The sequence below is a fragment of the Misgurnus anguillicaudatus genome, chromosome 25, assembly GCF_027580225.2.
Source record: "Misgurnus anguillicaudatus chromosome 25, ASM2758022v2, whole genome shotgun sequence".
In the NCBI taxonomy this organism is placed as follows: domain Eukaryota; kingdom Metazoa; phylum Chordata; class Actinopteri; order Cypriniformes; family Cobitidae; genus Misgurnus; species Misgurnus anguillicaudatus.
Window position 1 is genome coordinate 17,172,387 of NC_073361.2, and position 22,586 is coordinate 17,194,972.

Genomic DNA, 22,586 nt, shown 5'->3' on the forward strand with positions numbered 1-22,586 from the left:
CAAGCAGCGATACGGGGCCAAGCACAATCAGCGCAATGAGCTCCCAAAGCACAGCAAGAAAGATACAACTTATCAATCACTCAGGGCGCATTGAGCACCCAAGGTGCATTAAGAACACAAGGCTCAGCAAAGAACCCAAAGCGTAGCAATGACAGAGCAGAACCACCGCAGTGCAGAGCAGCAACAGAAAACATGGCAAAAATAGAACATATGTGAACTACAGACAGGTCAAAAAGAATAGGTGAGAAAGAACAAAACTATAATAGAAGAAATTAACACCTGGCTCAGGTGGGATTCGAACCCATGAACTCAGGATCTCTATGCAAACGACTTAACAGATGCGCCACTCAGTAGACACAGCTTAAGGGGCAGCAGAAAAGAGCTTACATGCCATACAAAGAATTCAGAAGTTATAAGCAGTTCTATAAGAACTGTTATAGTTTATACCCCTAGGTGGCGCTGTTCTCTGATTTCCTCAGGACGTCATGCCGAAGCTCCCTACCGATTTTTGCGCCGATATATCCGATACTTCAAAAGTTATAGCAATTTATCACAGATTTCAAAATGGCGGACAGGCGGTTCGGTAAATCCCGGCATAATACATATCGGCAGATGCGGCATGAGCCAAGGAATCCGTAGACACCAAGATCATAATTTTCTGACAAACGATTCAGAAGTTATGCGCAAAAATAGCCTTTTTTCCTATCTCATGACCCATAGGTGGCGCTGTCACCAAATTTGGCATGGACCCCCATTTCATGGTCGACATGAAGCGTACCAAATTTCATCTCGATTGATCAAAGAATGACCGAGATACAGCCTCAGAACCAATTTTGCGTCAATCTCGTTAAGTTTGCGCATTAATTACTTTTGAATAAAGAAAAATATCAAAATTCTGTTCAGTCATTTCTATGCGGCTCACTCCAAAGATCACATGTGCCAAATCTCATAAGAATTGAACCAAATTTGAAGGAGGAGTAGCGAAAAAACGAAATACTGTACATTTCAAAATGGCCGATACTGTAATGGGTGGAGTCTTACTGTAAGGTATTAAAAACAATAAGCATGAGGAGAGCAATCACGTGTACTAAGTAGAATTTTCATAGAGCAAATGGATCACGAGTTATAACTATTCGAACATTGAATTTTTGAGATGATGGTGGCGCTATAGAGTTACTGCTAGAGACCCCATTTTTGGCCAAATGACTATTTATGACCACCACTACAACTGTGCCAAATTTCATCATTTTCCTATATACGGTTCATAGGGCTGCCATAGACTCCCATTGGGGAAGCGGAAAAATAATAATAAATATAGCTGCAAGCAGCAACACGGGGTCAAGCACCTTCGGCGCAATGCACACAAAGCACAGCAAGCACACAAAGCACAGCAAGCTCACAATGCACAGCAAGCACACAAAGCACAGCAGGCACACAAAGCACAGCAAGCACACAAAGCACAGCAATTACACAAATCACAGCATGCACACAAAGCACAGCAAGCTCACAAAGCACAGCAAGCACACAAAGCACAGCAAGCACACAAAGCATAGCAAGCTCACAAAGCACAGCAAGCACACAAAGCACAGCAAGCTCACAAAGCACAGCAAGCTCACAAAGCACAGCAAGAACCACCATAATGCAGAGCAACAACAGCAAACATGGAAAAATAGAACACATGTGAACTACAGACAGGTTGAGAAGAATTGATGAGGAAGAACAAAACGTCATGACTCAGGTGGGATTTGAACCCAGGAACTCAGAATCTCAATGCATATGATTAACTAGTTGCACCACTCAGTTGACACAGTTCATTGGGCAGCAGAAAAGAGATAACAGTATAATATCAATAAGAATTGTTATAGTTTATAACCCATAGGTGGCGCTGTACTCTGACTTCCCAGGTAACTTCAGGACATCATGTCAAAGTTTCTTACCAATTTTTGCGCGGATATCTCGAATAGTTCAAAAAATATAACAATTTATGTGAAATTTCAAAATGGCGGACAGGCGGTTTGGTCAAACCCGGCATAATACATATCGACAGATGCGGCATGAGGTAAGCAATCCATAGACATCAAGATCATAATTTTCTGACAAACAGTTCAGAAGTTATGGGCAAAAATAGCCTATTTTCCTATCTCATTACCCATAGGTGGCGCTGTCACCAAATTTGGCATGAACCCCAAGTTCATGGTCCACATGAAGTGTACCAAATTTCATTTCAATTGATCAAAGAATGACCAAGCTACAGCTTCAGAACCATTTTTGCGTCAACCTCGTTAAGTTTGCGCATTTATTACTTTTGAACAAAGATGAATATCAAAATTCTGTTCAGTCATTTCTATGCGGCTCACTCCAAAGATCACCTGTGCCAAATCTCATAAGAATTGAACCACATTTGAAGGAGGAGTAGCGAAAAAACAAAATACTGTACATTTCAAAATGGCCGTTACTGTAATGGGTGGAGTCTTACTGTAAAGTATCAAATTCAATAAGCGGGATGAGAGCAATCACGTGTACTAAGTAGAATTTTCATAGATCAAATGGTTCACTATTTATAACAGTTTGAACATTGATTTTTTGCACTGCTGGTGGCGCTATAGAGTTATTGCTAGAGACCCCATTTTTGGTCACATGACTATTTATGACCACCTCTACAACTGTGCCAAATTTCATCATTTTCCTATGTACGGTTCATAGGGCTGCCATAGACTCCCATGGGACGATAATAATAATAATAATAATAATACTAACAATTCCAATAGGTGTCTCAGCACCTTCGGTGCTTGACCCCTAATAATACTAACAGAAACAATAGGTGCCACAGCACCATAGGTGCTTGGCCCCTAATAATAATAAGAAAACCATCAAACGCAATAGTGGCCTGCCGCCCTGCGGGCTTGGCCCCTAAAAACAACATAAATTTACAAAAGATGTTAGTCCACATATTTAAAATTATACGATTTCGAGGAACAGATAAAAAAATCAGCCCTTTATTCAGCGATCTTGATCCCAGTTCACAGCAGCGACTGTAAACGTCAAATCTCAAATTCGTTATGAATTTTCAAATGTTGCACCTTAAGAAGTTTTACGACACATTGCTTTACCGCAGGGATATCAAACACTCATTGGCTCTTGCGTGCTACGTCACAGATTTGCGACCTTGTCGTTTTTCAGTGGATGTACTTTTTAAATGCATGTTTTGACAGAGAAAATTTTCTCTTAACATTTTCGTGGATTAATAACTTTTATACTTCTCTGTACTTCATATACTCCAGAGAGGGCTGCAGCTGCAGCATGTTTATCATGTCTTGTGCAAAGAAATCATTTTTTTAGAAGTGGAAATTGTGTGTATGTACTTGTATGCGCTTGAAGGTGCTAAATATTGTTAAATATGATATGACTTTAGTGGCAGATGACTAAAGTGATATTAAAGTGACATTTGCGAAAATAAGGCAATTTAATTACTGACTAATTAACCATTTCTTGCCATTAAATTGAAATAACTGAAACTAAACAGGAGCCTGGTAAAAAAACGCACTTAAAGGGTTTTGCATCTGAATTCTTCATTTGTTTATAATTTAGGAAAACGTGGATGATTTAACAAATTAAGAACTTGCATAATGATGCATGAACTGTTGGACAGTATATTGGACAAATTGAATAATCTAGTGATTTTGAAAAGTTTGTGTTTTAAGGAAATTTCGAAAGTCCACATCCATAAATGACTATAGACAGATGCTGTAGAATTTCTTTGTTTGTTCTTAATGAAGTGGCTGAATTTACCTGCCGATGTTTTCAGTGAAGAGTCCTTGTGTGTGTTTGTGTAATTTTGACCATTCGGGTGGGTGCGATTCGTCCTACGTTATAATTAAGCAATCCACTTCAGAGACAAAGGTTTGTTCATTAATCAGACTTTGAAATTTTGGTAGGCAATCAGAGAGTTGAGAGAGAGAGAGAGATACTGTCCATCCATATCTCCTGCTGCAGATTGTGCTACACCGAGTAAAAGGGAAAGCGGGTGGCTGATTGAGAATTCATTTAATGTCAGTCATAGTTAAACTTGATGACTTTGGCCACGGTTGCGCTAAGTGAAGACTGGGTAAAGGTAGTGTGTGTGTGTGCGTGTGTGTGTGTGTTTATTTGGGGATGATGCCATGAGAAGAACTGCATGCCGTGGTCAGAATTAGCATTTATATAAAGGAATTACACACTGAAATTGCATTTACTAGACCCTTTTCATCCATTAAATATTTTGTGGGTTTCTACTTCTAATAGAGTTCAGTGTTTTTGTGCTGCTCTGATCGGCAGAAAAGAGTCTTTTAGAGAGATAGTTTGCTTATTGAGGTCGTTTAAATGATGGCATTTAGAAAGCGTTTAGACTCTGTCTTTTAACTACATTGAATATAAAAAAAATTAGAACAAACCACTCTTTTATATAGCTTTTGATTTTTTAGCTTATTACAGTATACTGTTAGAGGCACAGGACTTGAACTTACTTGCCACAGGTTTTAAAGAATCTATAAAAATATATTTTATACTGTATTTAAATTAGTATATTTTGATTAAAGGCATCTGAGTACAGTGTATATTAAAGGCATCTGAGTACAGTGTATGACACTGTTGAGTTCAAAATAGGTCCCTACTGTAAGTGATACAGGGAACCTTTATGAAACTTAAGCATGGTTTTATTATAGTAAAAGTGTAGTAAACATGGTTGTTTGGCACATTGATTATCAATTGTAAAACCCCAGTTTTTATCACAAAAATCATGATTAGATTGTTACTATTAAGGGTGTAACAATACATCGATATGGATCGATACATCGATTTTATTTCTAACGATCCGATGCCACATGTAAAAAATCGATTTGTGGTACCTTTATTTTGACACTCTCCACATCCTCATTCCTTTACGTAACGTAATCTACACATTTGCGCTAAAACACATTTTGTTCATCTTCATCTGCTAGCGGCAGCAAGTTAATGCAATGCAGCAACAATGCTTAACTCTGCTTAACTCTTTCCCTGCAATACACAATTTATGAAAAAACTAAAGCCAAAACATTATTTACTAATTTTAAAGTCTGAATATGTTTTGATAATCTTTCTGAATCTGATCTCTAACAAAATTTCTTTACAAAAATGCAATTATTTCAGCTTTTTGCAAAAAATATTTAAAAAAAATATATACTCATATTTAATAGTTTATAATGAGAGAAAAAATACCGATGGGATGATTTTTTTTCCTGTTTTGTTTGTTTGTTTGAAAGCAGATGGTCTGTTCTTTCATTTGATATATTTGTATGTTTATATATTTTTAGAAGAAAATTTTCCTGGAAGGCATTTTTTTAAACTTTGTGAAAATCACAAAAAATGCTGGCGGGCAACTTTTAAAAAAATGCTTGCGGGGAGTAAGTTAACTAGGCACGTAATATAAAAATATTCGGATATCGGATCCAATCGCATCGAAAAAGTGTTTGATGTGTCTGCAAAAATCACATCACTGGCGGAGAAAATCCATTTTGAAACGAATCGTAATGGGCCGGGTTTCCCAAATGCATCGTAAGGCTAAGTAGATCATAAAAACGATTGTACAAATCATCTTAGAATTACAGGCCGTTTCCCAAAAGCTTTGTAGCTTAAAGCGTAACTAAACCCCTGGTCAGAGCCTGACTCCACCCACTGGCAATATTTGAAAAATGCAAGAAAAGTAGGCAGATCCCAACTGAGATAGAGGGGACGAACTAAGCTCGCACCAAGTGTGTGGTGAGATCGTAACAAGGGCGTGGTAAGCATGAACCTGCTTACGTCATGAGTCATTTTTTGGACCCAACATCCAATAGGAAAATTCAACTGCAGTAGCCACCGTTCAACCTCAAGAGGGCAGCACTCAGACGTTTTTACACCATATATTGTAGTATTGAAACACTTTATATCCAAATGTCAAAAAACTTACTTAAATCAATGAACAGCACTAATAAACCGTCATTCTTACAGATCAGTAACTAAAAAAAGTTGGATTAGGGTTTAGTTACTCTTTAAGTAGCACTTGAAAATCATCGTAGATCTACGAGTGCTAGTAATAGTTAATTCATAAGTGCATCATAAGACAACAGAGTTACAAGGCACCTGCAGGACAACCAGCAAATTGCACTCCTGCAATAACGATAATGTAATGTTTTAAATGTATATTTATTTATTGGGTTTTTCTTTGTTTATTTGTTTAAATTACTTTAATATAATCAATTAAAAATTCAAATGAGAAATCAAATTTAAATGACTAAACATAAATTTATAAAGAAGGACAATGTATTTGGTATAATTTTGGCAAAAGTTGGTACTAGTAAATTGATAAATGGTTCCTACCAATTGCTGCTATAATTCATCTAGGCTAGAGTAATAAAAAAAATGTTTTTAAGGGTATGGCATCTGATTAAAGAAACCAAATAAATATTTACGGTGCCATACAATAATCCATAATCATAAATAAACATAGATAATAAACAACAAATAATAATAAAAAATATTAGTGCACATCAGCTAAAAATCATTAGCCTAAACAAGCTTCTGCTACAAATTCGAGTCATTCTATTGGTGACATTTTAGCACTTGACAAACGGATAGCGACTCGTAAGTAACCCAGCTGCGAGTGATTGTTATACGTGCACTGTGAAAAATACTTTGCTGCCTTAAAATGTTTTGTTGAATCAACTCGGATTTACAAGTCATTTCAACTTACTATTATTTATCTTGACTAGAGATGAGTTGTTATAACTACAGGTGAGTTGTTATAACTTATAAAATTAAGTTGACTTTTCTCAACTATATTTTATAAGTTGTGACAACTCATCTCTGTTGACATGACTTGTAAATCTGAGTTGATTCAACAACATTTTTTAAGGCAGCAAAGTATTTTTTACAGTGTGCATCTTTGGGAAACGCACGTAAATGAACAACGAATGTTGTTAAGTAGCTCGTAGAAAGCGCTCTTAAGTGCTTAGTTCAATCGTTATTGGGAAACCCAGCCATGAACTGTCCGATTTACACCCCTAGTTACTATAGTTCAACTACGAGTAATTTATGGTAACATGCAGCATAAAGTTAGAAACAACTTGGTTTTCCAAGTCAATTCAACCTACTATTTTAAGTTTTGACTTACCAGTGAATTTGTTTAACTTAATTGGTTAAGTTAAAGTAACATAAGGCATATGTTAATTTGACATCATTTTTATGGTGTATGGTTTAACTACAGGTATTGTAATCATATTTGTTTGCTTTTAGGTGGACACACATTTACCCCAACAATGCATAGTTAAAACGACCCAACATTTCGGGTTGAAACAACACAGCATTGGTTAAGTTACCACCTAACGGGCTAGATTCGTCCCTGTTTGACCCAACACTGGATTAAAAAAGAACCTTGCATTTTTTAGACTGTAGTAAGGTAAGGTTACCACAGTATCGTAAAAGTGAGAAACAGGAGACTTCAGCAAAAGTCTCAATTTGCTCTTCATTTCCATTTCATTACTATCTAAGAGAAACAATAGAGATACAAGATCTCATTTGTGTTTGTTCTTTCCTATGGGAAATTGCGTTGTGTTTCGTAATGTGTTTATCATGCATACTCGCATCTGTTGTCAAGTTTAAATGCCATGTTATTAGACTGTGTTCTCATTTGGTCTGCGAGGCACCAAATTACGGGTAAATAAAATATGTTCTAGGTCATGTATATTTATCAACACTTAGTTGCTATCTAGGGCTCAACCTAAAGTCTGGTAAAGTATTACAAATGTTTTTTTTTAAAGTTCACTTCATCAAATATAGTGTAGTTGAAGGTCAAGAGGCGTTCAACTAGGCCTCATAATGTCAAAACAATTTATTTGAAATGGTGTCTTGCTGGCTTTGGTTGACCTAAATAAATTTGAATTCCTTAAGAATCAATAACAACAGATTGGATTATAGATAGCGTATGCTTTAGTAAAGCATAAATAAAAATAAACAGTATAAAATTGGATTATACATGTCACAGGGCGCGTCTCTGAATAAGCAGCCTTATCACAAGAGTCGAAGAAACAAGATTTATGGATCGTTCAAATGCACAAAACCACGTGTGCGGCGTTGTCGTTATTTCTGGGTTTCCCGTTTCCATCATTGTGGCTAATGTGTTTGCTTAGTTGTGTGTTGTTAGTTTTATTGTGTTACTCTCTGGCATGACATCCGTCAGGTATTTGGTATCAGGCACACCAGGCACACATACAGGAATGCACCCAGATCAATTATGTTGAGTGCCAAATTAAGCATTGTTATTTGGGTTTTTTTTTTGCCATGCACTACATCAGTGTAGTAAACAAATTAATCTCACCCACGGATATGAATCCCGCTGGAAAGCGACAGCAATACACATACATCAACCAATGAATATTGGCTGCCTGCAGTAAGATATGGAGTTACCCTTCTCCAAATTAATCCGTCTAACCTTAATAGTATGTTAGGGCCATACGTTTTAAAGTCTGCTTTGGCCAACACAGCAGGTGGGTGAGTAGAGTTTCTTTTTGAAAGCCAGGCTTCGAGGTACCATTAAAGTATTAATATAAGATAATTAACTATGGCACTGATCCAGATGCACTTTTAAACCTCTGGAAAATATCCATCATAAAATGTTAAACTACATTAGAAGAGTTGTCAGGCATTCTTTAATATATGAAGTTTTATTATGCAGATAAATCACAGACATTAAACAGCTGTGGAAGGTCCCATTGAGAAAGGTCTATTCAAACCCTTATTCAATTATGAACCACTGAGTTATTGATCAGACAAGATTATGATTACCCACACAGCGAGATTGAGGGTGCTTGAGACATTTTGTGTGACTTCATTGTGACTTGACAGAATTAGATATTAAAAGAAAATGTGCAATGCAATGAAATAAGTATGTGTTGTATTTTCTTATTTTTTTAACGGTGTGCAAAGTCTTTTACATTCTCTCTTTTCTCTTGACCTTGGAGTACTATCTGGGGAATGTGAGTGTTTAATGTGTGAAAGTAGCTTGAAGGGATGTTTCAGAGAGAAGTCACCTTTTTATTTCTTTAAACGGTACGCAGGGGGCAAACGAATGGACACTGAAATGAGTGTGGCACTGAAATCTAAAGGCTCTTCCATGGTTTTTATGGCTATTTTTATGTTTCATTTTGTTTTCCAAACTTTTTTATTGTCTGAAAAACATCCAAATTGCTAATGGATGTATACGGGAATGTTTTTCAAATTGTATGCAAACTGTTTACTCTTCTTAGTGCTGTTGCGTTGCCTAGTCTGGTATATAATATGACATCTGTATCAAACAGTGCATTCAAAGGATACATTTTTACTTAAAGCAATAGTTAACCTATTAAAATACAATTCTCTGTGAAACCCAAAGATAGATTAAGCAATTAAGCAGGGAGTGGCAAATGCTGAGGTAGCGTAGGTGATGTCTCGACTGTGATTAATAACATTTTACCCAATGAAATATTGCACTGTAAGGTCCCAGGTGAAAAATAATTCTATTAAAAATATACTTTAAAAAAGTGTACTAAGTATATGTTTAACAATCCAAGTGCAGTTAAGTGTATTCAATTATGTATTAACTTCAACTTAACATCTATTTGACTACACTTCAAGTGTAAATAATATACAAAAATAGAACAATTTTTTTAAAACTTTAAGTGCACTAAAATACAATACTTAAAATCAAGATTCATGAGCAATTAAGCATCCTTACAGTACAATTGCATTATATCGCCATTCTAATGGAAATGCACAAATTATAGTTATGTTTAAGTACATTTTGTGCGTACACTAAAAGTATACATTTAAAAAGTACATATACTCTTTAAATAAAGCACAACAAGTAGAAGCATACTTGTTTTATACTTTATGTACTTCAATCATATTTCTAATACACTAAAGCATACTTTTTACTTGGAGTACCTGCACTAAGAGGCAGTACTGTATGTGGAAAAGTGCTTGAGATTTCTAGGTCCATGTGAAAGATGGGGTGTTCTAGAGCAACTTGTGATAGAAGCTATTTTTGAATCTTCTTGTTTGGGAATACAGTGTTGCGTATCGTTTCCCAGAGGGCAGGAGGGTGAACATGTTGCGACCTAGATGTGAAGGGTCTCTGATGATGGTTTTAGCCTTCCGGGTGCAACATGATCTGTAAATGTCCTCTAGACTAGGAGGCTGGGAGTCAGGAATGCTCTCTGCTGTTTTAATGATGCTCTGGAGAGACTTTCTGCCGGAGTACCACGCTGCAATGCAATGGGTGATAAGTGGTGACCGACTCATTGACTGACCTGTAGAAGTTCACGAGCAGTTGTTGTGAAAGTCATGCTTTCTTCAACAACCTTAAGAAATGTAGTTTCTTTTTGACCATCACAGTCCACATAGCATTCTGATTTTCTTCTGAAGTCCAGGATCATCATGTTTTTGTTGCATTGAGGATAAAGTTGTTGTCTTGGCTCTAGCACTCTATGTTCTTGACCTCTGCTCTGTAAGCTGACTTGTTGTTGTTGGTTATTCTCGGACAACGATGGTGTCAAATGCTAAATTGATTATGGTGGTAGTCTCATAAGAGGGTTTGCAGTCATATGTATAGAGGGAGAAGAGGAGGGGGCTTAGTACACAACCCTGTGGTGCTCCTGTGTTCAGTATGATGGAGGGTAAGAAATGTTTCCCAACGCACACAGTCTGCAGTCTGCCAGTAAGGGAAATCTTGCACCCAGTTGCACAGGTGTGTGTTGAGGTCAAGGTGGTTAAGTGTGTTGAACAGTTTATGGGAGGGGGGCAACACAGGCTACACGCCGATAGTCATTTAAGCCCTTTTCACACAGACATTCTGGAAAAAACACGGAAAATGTATCCTGGATTTTTCCAAGATCGTTTGATTTTTTGTTCATTCACACTGCCAATGATTGCCGGCATCTGCAAGGTCCCGGAAAGACACGTGACCTGTAAAGTTCTTCTACGCAGCATCTGACGTTTGCATATTATTTATTATTTCTCTCTCCAGAAACCACTCACATGCATTTTTGTTTATGCTAAGACTATAAGGAGCGCATGGCGCGCCATTCTATGCTGGTGAATGATCTCAGCTTCAGAGTGGATATTTGACGAGCTCCCTGATCTCTGCTTTAATCCAGTTTTCAGACATTTCTGCCCATGATTGTTAATATGCATTTAAAACCCCCGTTTTGAGGAGCTGAATGATATATCTTGTTGGGATGATGCTCAGGCATTTTAGTTTATTATAAGCTCATGAGTACGTGACACGATATGCTTTTATGCTGCTGAATGATCTCCGTTTCAACGCAGTAAGTGACGAGCTAACTTACCTGATATCTGCGTCAGTCCAGTTTGCTGACATTTCTCGTCGTGAATGTTGTAAATCGCTCATTTTAAAGAGTTGAACCAACTTTATGTTGCCATGATACTCATGTCCTCACTACGGCACGCGCGTCATTGTTTAAGCGTCATCATTTCCTGATATCTGCTTCAATCGAGTTTGCGACATTTCTCGTTGTGAATGTTGATATGCATGTAAATGTCTCGTTTTAAAGCAACACCAAAGAGTTTTTGCTCTTTGCTCCCCCTACAGGTTGGAAGCGGAATTATTCATTACCACTGTCGTAAATAATTTAGCCTACTGCAGCAAAGCTGGCTCTGATTGGATTGTAGGTCTGCCGTCAAGCAAGTTTTTGTTTTTTTCACTCTAACTACATGACCGCGACCCGACGGGTGGAATCTTCTTTAGTGCGGTTTTGGCCAATAGAGGGCTGCAAAGCGAATGTGAAAGTGCCGTTCACCCTGTTTCGCGTGGATGAACGACTTAAATTTTTTTGGAAACGTTATTTTAAGGTAAAAAAAAACTCTTTAGTGTTGCTTTAAAGAGCTGAACCATAACTTTTGTTGTGATGACACGCGCATCCTCACTATAACAAGCCCAGTACGGCATTGTTTCGGCTTCTTGTTCACACAGAGGGTTTTCCATGTATCTTACTAGGTCCTCTTTCCCGCAATGATCCCAGAAGATTTATGGGACATATTTGCGTTCACATAGAAGCTTGTCTGGCAATTTTACAGGTGTTTTTTTGGGACCAAAGGTTTGTGTAAATGGGGTTTTAGTGTTTAGATTGCTGCCTGTTTTGGTACCATGTGGCTGCCTTGAGGTACCTTGTCCTGCTCCAGTGTGATGTTAAACCGGTTTGTGAATACTGCTGTCAGCTCACCTGCACAGTGTTTTAAAATAATTGTTGCATAGCTCCTGTCATGTAACAACAGATCATAGTAACCACAGCTGTAAAAAAAAAACTAGCAGTTTAAATGAATTCATATGATCTACATATTGTATTTCATGTCTTCTGAAGCCATACAAGAGCTTTGTGTATAAGACTGACTTATAATAAAATTGTGTATTACTTTTTTGGGGGGAGTGGGCAAACTTTTCTTAAAAAAGTAAACTGAGTAATAATCTTTTTGTTGTTGTTGTACTGTGTGCAAAATGTCTAACACTGCAGTTATAAATCTCATCTCTAACAGATCTTCAGAAGATGCTGGCTTGTATTCAAGAAGGCGTCAAGCAAAGGACCTAGACGGCTGGAGAAATATTCAGATGAAAAAGCCGCCTACTTTCGAAGCTTTCATAAGATAACTCTTACGTCCATGTTTCAAGTTCCATCCTCAATGCTGTACTCAAGCACAGTGTTGGGGAAAGTTACTTTTAAAAGTAATGCATTACAATATTAAGTTACTCCCCAAAAAAGTAACTAATTATGTTACTTAGTTACTTTTCATGGAAAGTAATGCTTACGTTACTTTTTCGTTACTTTTGCGTTACTTTTTCTTGGCTGAGGCTTGATCTCTTTCAGGCCTTGCAGGTGTTTTATGACAAAAAAGTTCTGCATTTAGAAATTGCATATTTCATCACAAAAATGTTGAGCTCTGGCCTGCCATCTCAGTGTCTGACTCAAACTGTTCACACACAGTGTGTACGCAAGAGTCCATAATGTGACTATGTTTAGTTTAATTCAGTACATAACTTTTTTAAATCAAATTAAATAAACTAAAAAAAGTAACTTGCATTACTTTTTTGAAAAAGTAACTCAAATATTAATGTGTACATTTAAAAAGTAATGCGTTATTTTACTCGTTACTTCAGAAAAGTAATAATATTATGTAATGCACGTTACTTGTAATGCGTTAACCCCAACACTGCTCAAGCATGCATGTAACAATGACCGACACCTTGCTCTTCTGGATTAATAACTTAACTCATTCACCGCCATTGACGAGTTATCTCGTCAATTATGAGTTAATATTTAACTAATAAATATGCCTTTCTGCACGAATTTCAAAGTGAAAGTTTAATACCGCTTTCATCCACTAGAATTTATCAAAAACGGAAGTTAAAAAGATTTAATGATTTATTTTAACTGCCTTTATGTTTGATAGTCATTCTGAGTCTGATCTCTAACATAAATTCCTTTACAAAAATGCATTTTTTTAAGCTTTTTGCTCAAAATGCTGTATTTTTGAAGAGAAATATCCATATTTCAGTGGTCAAATTAAGTGGAAAAAGTAAATATATAATGAAACCTTTTTTCCCCATTTTGTTTGTTTATTGCTTGTTTGAAAGCAGAGGGTGTGTTCTTTAATTTTATATAATTTGTATGTTTATATATTTATAGAAGATAATTTTTCCTGCAAGGAATTTTGTGAAACTATTGTTAACATCACAAAAATGCAGGTGGGCAACTTTTCTCAAAAAGGCTGGCAGTGAATGAGTTAATAATGTTTACAGTTTGCTGAATTAATTCATTAAGGACGGCTTTGCATCCCTTCTGTTTAACATACACCTTTGGTACATTCCAGGGCGGAACTCTTTTCATTACCTGCAAAAATTATTTGACCAGCACCCCTCTTGAGAAACTTCTCCGACAAAGGAGAATCAGGCTTAACGGTTCATGGTGTGAAAGAAACACAGAGTCTAATTATTTAGTTAGCGGGGGTCATAAGCATTCTGCAGCGATCGCTGTGTGGTACTTTTGGAGCTGACAGTAGATCAGGTTGAAGGTGTAAGCGCGAGCGCGTGCCTGCGTATTCGTGTTGTGACAGATGCGATGGCAGATGATAATGTGATGTGCTCTCTCTGGAGTGTTGGTCCGAGCAGACCTTCATCGGCACCGACTTTGGCACCGTTCCATTGACTTTGAATGTCATTGTGATAAAAAATTTGATTTGATCGGTGTGCAGAATGTGGAGATGATGGGAAATTTAAATAATTTTACCACAGGGCTATTTAGCTGGGGCCCTGGCGGGCCAATGTCCAACCATAATCAAACACACTTAAACAAGCTAATGAAGGTCTTCAGGATCACTTGAAAATTACAGACAGGTGTTGTAATAAAAGAGTAACTCTGAAAAAGTTCCTCATGTTATGGAAGTCAAAGAAGCCATGCATAGCTTTTTATGTCACTTTTACTAAAGTACTGGTAAGAGCAGCATGCTTTTCAGACAAATAGAAGAATAATTTTGATCATTATAAAATATATACTCCTGATTGCAAAAAATCTTTTTGCTTTTATATTTTGCAAAGAGATATAATAATTATCTGTCCTCCTGAAATATGTAGTTTAGAGGAGGCTTTTTTCCGATTGCGCTTCCCAGCATTCATACCCTCTTTAAAGGTGAATTATTCTAGGAATTACATCCATTTCCTGTCCTTAAGCCCTTTGAAAATATTTCAATTAGGGCTCATCATCAGTTCGATGGCTGATGATCTTACGCTGCCAATGTGCAGAACATTCTAGAATAATGAGCACAGATGCGGCCGTAGATTAGGGCCACGACACGATGGTTTGATGTTGCTGCATTGTGGGAACGTGTCTTTATCGGCTCTAACAAGCCTTCTAATAAGCTTACTCATTAGACATGAGAGAGAGAGACAGAGAGATGAGTGAATGTGGTACAAAGCAACATCTGGCTTATCAGTATTTGCAAAGAAGACCCTGAAACTGGCAAACTTTACTATATGAGCTCGCTGAATGGGTTATGGTTTACCGTATATAGCTTTGAACTTTCGTTTGATTTTCACCTAATGTTATAACATTAAGGTCTGAGTTCATATCTTGTCATATCCTTATCGAATAACATGTATATATTTGACTAGATCAAAACAAGGTCTAATGCTTTATACTTTAGTCCTATTTATATTTAAAGTATAATTTATAACATTTGCATCTATGGGTCATTCTACAGAAAAGGTGGAATTCGGGTGATGGAAATTTGCTTAAATGAACTTTCAACATACCCAAAACTTCTTTAATAGCATTAATTAACTTGTCAAATCTATGAATCCGCAAAACAGGGAGCTTAATTTATTTTTTACTTTTTAATACATTTTAATAAAGAATCCATGAGTCATTTATTTGTCATTGGTGTTACCTGTGATTTAAAAAACATTAATGTTGATACTAAATATTTTTTCTCATTACAGCTTGTGTATTTAGTTAAAGGTTGAGTAGAGGAATGATAATAGCAAGAAAAACAATTGATTATTTGTATTTGTTTAATTAAATTCTTCATCTTTACCCAGCATTGTATGAAATTATTTGATTCTCAGTTTGACTTTTTTCTTTAAAACCAACAAAAACAAAAATATTCAACCAAAAAGGCTTTGATGCAAAGACTGAATTATCAACAATGATTTACATCCCATATTAACAACAAAATATTACTAGAAAGTACAAGAAAATACATTCATAAAACTAAAACTTGGTTTAACACCAATGACACAATGTAACACCAACGACAAAATTAGAATATAATAATAGATAATGAATATGATAAACTTATAAACTTAGTTAAAGGAATAGTGCTTAGGAAGTACTCATTAGAGAAGTAACACTAATGACGGTAACACCAATGATGGTAACACCAATGACAATTTACAGAAAAAAACTAATATTTCAACAAAATGGCTGCCGTTAACCATGTGCCATTTCATCAGAGATGTAACAATCACATACTTATTCAGTATAATGTATTTTTATGTAAAGATCTTAACACTCCCAGCTATAAAAAAAGAGTAACACTAATGACATCCAAAAAATCTTTTCTCAAAATTCTTAGATATATCATGATATTTTAGACAAATAAGGTAAGACATCTCAAAAACCTTTTGCCTTCCTCCACTCCACTTCTTTCACTGACCTCTTGACCCATGAGAAACTTCAAAGAGCTGATGCATTGTTTCAAAATAAAAGTGCTTTGGGTTAATTAGGGGGACAAATATTTATTTGATATTATTCATATTAATTTTTACCATTTCAGTGTTTTAGTAAAGTCATACAGGGTTGAAGGTAAATGTAAATTAGATTTGTTTTATAAAAAACATGGTTTAAATAATAAGTACACAGTTCAACTTCCATGTATGATCAAATGGACAGCGCAATTTTCAGGACCAGACATTTAAAAAAAAGAAAAAAAAGAAAATTAAATTAAATAAATAAACTCTCTAATCATTTTAAGGACAGTCTATATTTATTACATATATATTATGGGATTATTGGGTCAAATTGAATGATTAAGGGGTCTGCAAAAGCAAGGGACAAGCATTTCCACCTTTTTTGTAGAATGACCCATATACAGTACATAACCAACTGATGCTTGGTGTTCACCTTACCTGTATGTAACCATTCAGGTCTTTAAAATGACATTGTGTTTGGTAAATACGCTATATACTTTCTTAAATCATTATTGAGTGTGCACATATCAGGATTGTTTTTGTAGGATGCTTTAATACACTCAGCGATGAATCATTCGTTCACTGTGATGCACCTGAGCTGTAGATGTTCTTGCAAAGCCTTGTGCAAACCTTTCCTCAGATTCATAATCCCTGAACCCACACACAACACCATATACAGACAAATAAACACATACAAATGCAAACACCTCTCCCTGTTGCCAGAGGCAAAACATAAAGCTATAAACTCAAGAAATGCCTCTGGCTAAACTGAAAGGTGAGCCATAGTGTCTGGGTGTCGTCTAGACTGCAAATATATGCATCTGCTATCAAATACAGCTACTTATTTCTTACCATTAACAAGTAAACCTACTTTTTAACATTGCGTATCTGTGTTCATGTAGCTTAGTGGGTAAAGAATACCGTTAGCATTGCACAAGGTGGTGGTGATAAAAATGCTGATAAAATGTATACCTTGATTGTGTAATGCATGTAAATGTATTAAATGGATGCGTTAAGGTTTTAATGACTAACAGTGTCTTGACATCAGAATTCTTTCTCAGCTACTGTTGTGTAATAATAAAACCCAGATGATTCCTCCACAAATAAACAGCAGTCATTGCCAAACTATTTAAGTATTCATTCATTGTAATTGTATGCTGTTTTTGAATGGTGACAGCTTACTCAAATCCCTAATTATCTTATTATGTTTGGTATTTTAGCTTGGGCTGCTGCATAAAACTGATTTCTAAGGAAAACATATTTTGTCAAAATTGTTTTGTTTATGAGATTGTTGAAATTACCAAAGTTAAAGGATTAGTCAATTTTCTTTAAAAAAATCCAGATAATTTACTCACCACCATGTCATCCAAAATGTTGATGTCTGTCTTTGTTCAGTCGAGAAGAAATTATGTTTTTTGAAGAAAACATTCCAGGATTTTTCTCATTTTAATGGACTTTAATGGACCCCAACACTTAACAGTTTTAATGCAGTTTAAAATTGCAGTTTCAAAGGACTTTAACCGATCTCAAACGAGGCATAAGGGTCTTATCTAGCGAAACGATTGATATTTTTGGCAAGAAAAATTAAAAATGTGCACTTTTAAACCACAACTTTTCTTCTTCCTCCAGCTGTGTGACGCGCCAGCACGACCCCACGTAGTACATCATCACGTCAAGAGGTCACGGATGACGTATGCGAAACTACGCCCTAGTCTTTACAAGGGTGGAGAAAGAGGACCATTTCGACGATGTTGTATGTCGAAGGATACTAATTAATGTCTTTGTGTCAGTTTATTGTTTCAAATGTGCGTTTCATATATGTAGCACTTGACCTTTCTACGTCACTATGCAATTACGTGAGGTTGCGCTGGCACGTCACACAGCCGGAGGAAGAAGAGAAGTTGTGGTTTAAAAGTGCATATTTTTTATTTTTCTTGCCAAAAATGTCAATTGTTTCACTAGATAAAACCCTTATGTCTCGTTTGGGATTGTTTAGAGTCCTTTGAAACTGCAATTTTAAACTGCATTAAAACTGTTACGTGTTGGGGTCCATTAAAGTCCATTAAAATGAGAAAAATCCTGGAATGTTTTCCTCAAAAAACTTTATTTCTTCTCAACTGAACAAAGAAAGACATCAACAGATTGGATGACATGGTGGTGAGTAAATTATCTGGATTTTGTTTAAGAAAATGGACTAATCCTTTAAGTTGTGTATATTTACATTAACAGATCCTTCTATGAAGTCGACAGAAGTCACCATGAAATCAGAAATCACAATTCATATTTTTATTGGAATATTTTTGTGTTTTTTTATAAATCATTTATGCTTTTTACATTATTATTATTATTATTATTATTATTATTTTTAATTCATATTTTTTTAAACAAAAAAATTTAACCTCCATCCCCCATTGGAATGACTTCTCTTCCTATCTCTAAAGTAGTCCTGGGTGGAGTTATTGGGGACTTGCTGCAGTTGATCATCCAAGGGTATTGTTAGCTATGCTGTATTACAAACAATATATGTTACAATATGTCAGTACAAGGTGTTTTTACATTAAGGCAGCTTAAACATAGGACTAAGATAAGCCCTGTCCGGGAAACTGCCCCATTATTTTACAATAGTGGTCTTAATCTGGTGGGTATAGTGCTAAAAATGGGTCTCATCTCATCTCATTAGTTTGATACAAACAGACTGATTAAGCAGCCTATCATACAGAATGCTTTTTAACGGTTAAAACACGAGGCATACCGCACTACCATTATTTAATTGACTTCAGAAAAGAGCAGTGCGCTGCGTTTTTTATATTGCTAGGCAACCATTGAGGCAGCTGTCCTGTCCTGTCAATCAAATATTGAAGAGTGAGCACTCTTTTGCTTTGAACTGTCATATTAGCAGAAACTTTAAAGCATAACTAAACCCCTGGTTAGAGCCTGACTCCACCCACTGGCATTATTTGAAAAAAGCAAGAAAAGTGGGCAGACCCCAACGCAGATAGAGGGGAAGAACTGAGCTCGTACCAAGTGTGTGGTGAGATCGTAACAACAGCGTGGTGAGCTTGAACCTGCTTATGTAGGGTCGTACCACTTACATCACGTGGTACCGCAACATACAATAGGAAAATTCAACTGCACCGTTCAACCTGAAGAGGGCAGCACTCAGACGTTTTTACACCATATGTTGTGGCATTGAAACACTTTATCGAGTAGCACTTTATTTTAAAGTACGTGTACTTACCTTGTACATATATGGTAGATAAGTTGTACTTGTGCGGGACTTACTTTTAGGTATCTACATGGTAATTAATTGGTGTCATTACTGTACTTACTAGTGGTACACACTTGGTAGTTATTATGTAATTCTAGATAAGTACTGGGTAATAACAGATACATACTTATAGTGTAGGTATACTGTAACTAACGAGAAACATTGCTGTACTTACAAATAAATGTACAATATATGTAATAACTAATAACTTACATAAATGTAATATGTAATAACTGTGTAAAAAACATCACTTTATTTTAATGGCATTAGTTTTAAGAAGGTTGCGGTCATGACGGTGTTGCTCTTGTTCTTTTTTTGTCTACCAATCAAGTGACTTGTTATAATGAGTAAAAAATTAAGAAATAATTTGGGATGTGGTGAAACAGGAGATTTGCATTGTGGATGTGCAGCCGACAAATCTGCAGCCATTGCGTGATGCTATCATGTCAATATGGACCAAAATCTCTGAGGACACCTTGTTGAATCTATGCCACAAAGAATTAAGGCACTATTCTAAAACATGGCAAAAAACATGCAAAAGATCTCTGCCATGTCTCATCAGTTTGAATTAAATAAATCCCGCATGTATTCCAGTTTTGTCATTAGTATGAAACCGTACAAGCTAAGAGAGATGTCCAGCGTTTTCCCTAAAGCCGAGCGCTGCAGGAATTTCAGACCATTTTGTTTTCAGATAACAGTAACCACATTACCTCAGTGTCATCCTTCTTGTGTTGTTTCCTGCTTCTCTTGAGTTCGTTAATTTTGGTAATGAGTTTTGCCTTTTACTTCCGCAGATAACTGAACTCCACAACATCAAGAACATTACGCGAATGCCCCGCGAGACTAAAAAACACGCAGTGGCAATTATTTTCTGCGATGAGACGTCAAAGACATTTGCCTGTGAGTCAGGTAAGCACTGTCTTCAAATCTGAAAAAAGTTTGTTGTAGCTCCACCACCACAGAGACAAGGCTGGATCATACTGTATCCAAAAAAAGGCTTCATTAATTCTAGATTTCAATGTACTTTAGTATTTATTTTCACATACCAGGTACTTGAATGCTAATCTACTTCTTTTTTCACCATTTTACCTTGAAACTAAAATAATGTGCTGCCAAACATTCAAGCTACTGTATGTAGTGTTCGATGAGTCAAGTGAGATACACAGAGTAGATTTATTTTGCGTCATATGTCAAAAGGAAAAAATAGCATGCGGCCAAAAGCAACAGGCAGAGAAGCAGCTAGAAAACAACACAACAAGAAAAAGACTTTACACACGCATACACGTTTGAAATATGAATGAGATGCTTTACACACTACTGTCTCTGCGACAGAAACATCGTCCCATGTGTTTTCTCTCCATTCACACTGAGAATGATAGCAGCGTCAAAACCAGATCAAAGTTTTCTCTCAGACAAAAGCTACAGCCATGAAATAATCATAAAGTTGTATTAACCTTGTAGTGTATTAATATTAAAATAAATAGTTTTAACCAAATAAATACTATTTAAATTTTACCACATACTGTGCTGGAATCCCTAACTTATTTAAGTAAGGAATAATGTATAGGCAGAAATAATCCCCAGAAGTATATCACGATAACAACCGGCTGCCTGCATTATCCCGCTTATTACACGGCTTATTTGATTTCAACATACGTAAAAAAATTTACAAGTAACTTTTTATTATTTGCCATTGTTGTTTCAAAAAGAGATAGATAGAGAGAGGGAAAAGTTATGGATTGCAGCTGTAAATGTAACTTTTTTTTGTTCTGGCTTGAAAGCATATGCAAAATTCACAGAAAGGCCAAAATTGTAGGACAATTTTGTACCAACAATAACCCTTACAATTACCTAAACTACTGAAGTTTTTACAAAAGCGTGCTAAAACAGATAATGCTTTCTCTGAGCCCAATTTGTTGAATCAGTTGGAATAAATTGAGGCAAAAGAACAAAAAGTTATGTGTGGGTGATGGACACTGCATCTCTATACCTCTTTCCATTCATTCATTCATTCATTCATTCATTCATTCATTCATTCAATCAATCAATCAATCATTCATTCATTCAATCATTCATTCAATCATTCCTCTATTCACGGCCGAGGCCAGAAATTTTAAACTGAGTGGACCTTGGTGATATAGGGTAGACCTCAATGCCTACTCTTAAATTACATAATTTTAATGTAGTGATTCAATTTCAAAATTTTCTTTCTTTCTTATTTTGTTCTTTCTTTCTTTTTTTGTTCTTTCTTTTGTTCTTTCTTTCGTTCATTTTTTCTTGCATTCTTGCGTTCTTTCTTTCTTTTGTTCTTTCTTCATTCTTTTCTTCTTTTTTTGTTCATTCTTTCATTTCTTTCTTTCTTTTAATCTTTCGTTCCTTTTTTCTTTTCGTTCTTTCTTTTGTGGTTTTGTTCTTATTTTATTTTATTTTTTTCTTTCATTCATTCTTTTGTTCGTTCGTTCGTTCTCTTGTTCTTTCTCTCGTTCTTTCTTTTTCTTTCATCGTTTCATTTTTTCTTTCTTTTATATTTTCTTTTTTTCTTGCATTCTTTCTTTCTTTTGTTCTTTCTTTCCTTCTTTCCTTCTTTTTTTGTTAATTCTTTCATTTCTTTAGTTTCTTTCCTTCTTTCTTTCAATCTTTCTTTCCTTTTTTCTTTCGTACTTTAGTTCTTTCGTTTCTTTCAATCTTTCTTTCAATCTTTCTTTGGTTGTTTTGTTCTTATTTTATTTCATTTTTAATATCATTCATTCATTCATTAATTCTTTCGTTCGTTCATTCGTTCTTTCATTCTTTTTTCATTTTTTCTTTCTTTCGTTCTTTCTTTCATTCTTTCTTTCTTGCATTCTTTCTTTCGTTCTTTCTTTCTTTTATTCTTTCCTTCTTTCCTTCTTTCCTTCTTTCCTTCTTTTTTCTTTCATTCTTTCTTTCATTCTTTCATTCTTTTATTACTTTAGTTTCTTTCCTTCTTTCTTTCTTTCGTTCTTTCCTTCATTCTTTTATTACTTTAGTTTCTTTCCTTCTTTCTTTCAATCT

At 35.7% G+C, this 22,586-nt stretch overlaps 1 protein-coding gene across 1 annotated transcript in view; it reads left to right on the forward strand.

Moving 5' to 3' along the window:
• dok6 (docking protein 6) overlaps window positions 1-22,586 on the forward strand; it is a 96,739-nt gene that overhangs the window by 36,306 nt on the left and 37,847 nt on the right. The window contains exons 2-3 of the mRNA XM_073863767.1: window positions 12,580-12,685; window positions 20,346-20,462. Of these exons, the coding sequence (XP_073719868.1) occupies window positions 12,580-12,685; window positions 20,346-20,462 (223 nt within the window). The remainder of the gene's footprint in view (window positions 1-12,579; window positions 12,686-20,345; window positions 20,463-22,586) is intronic.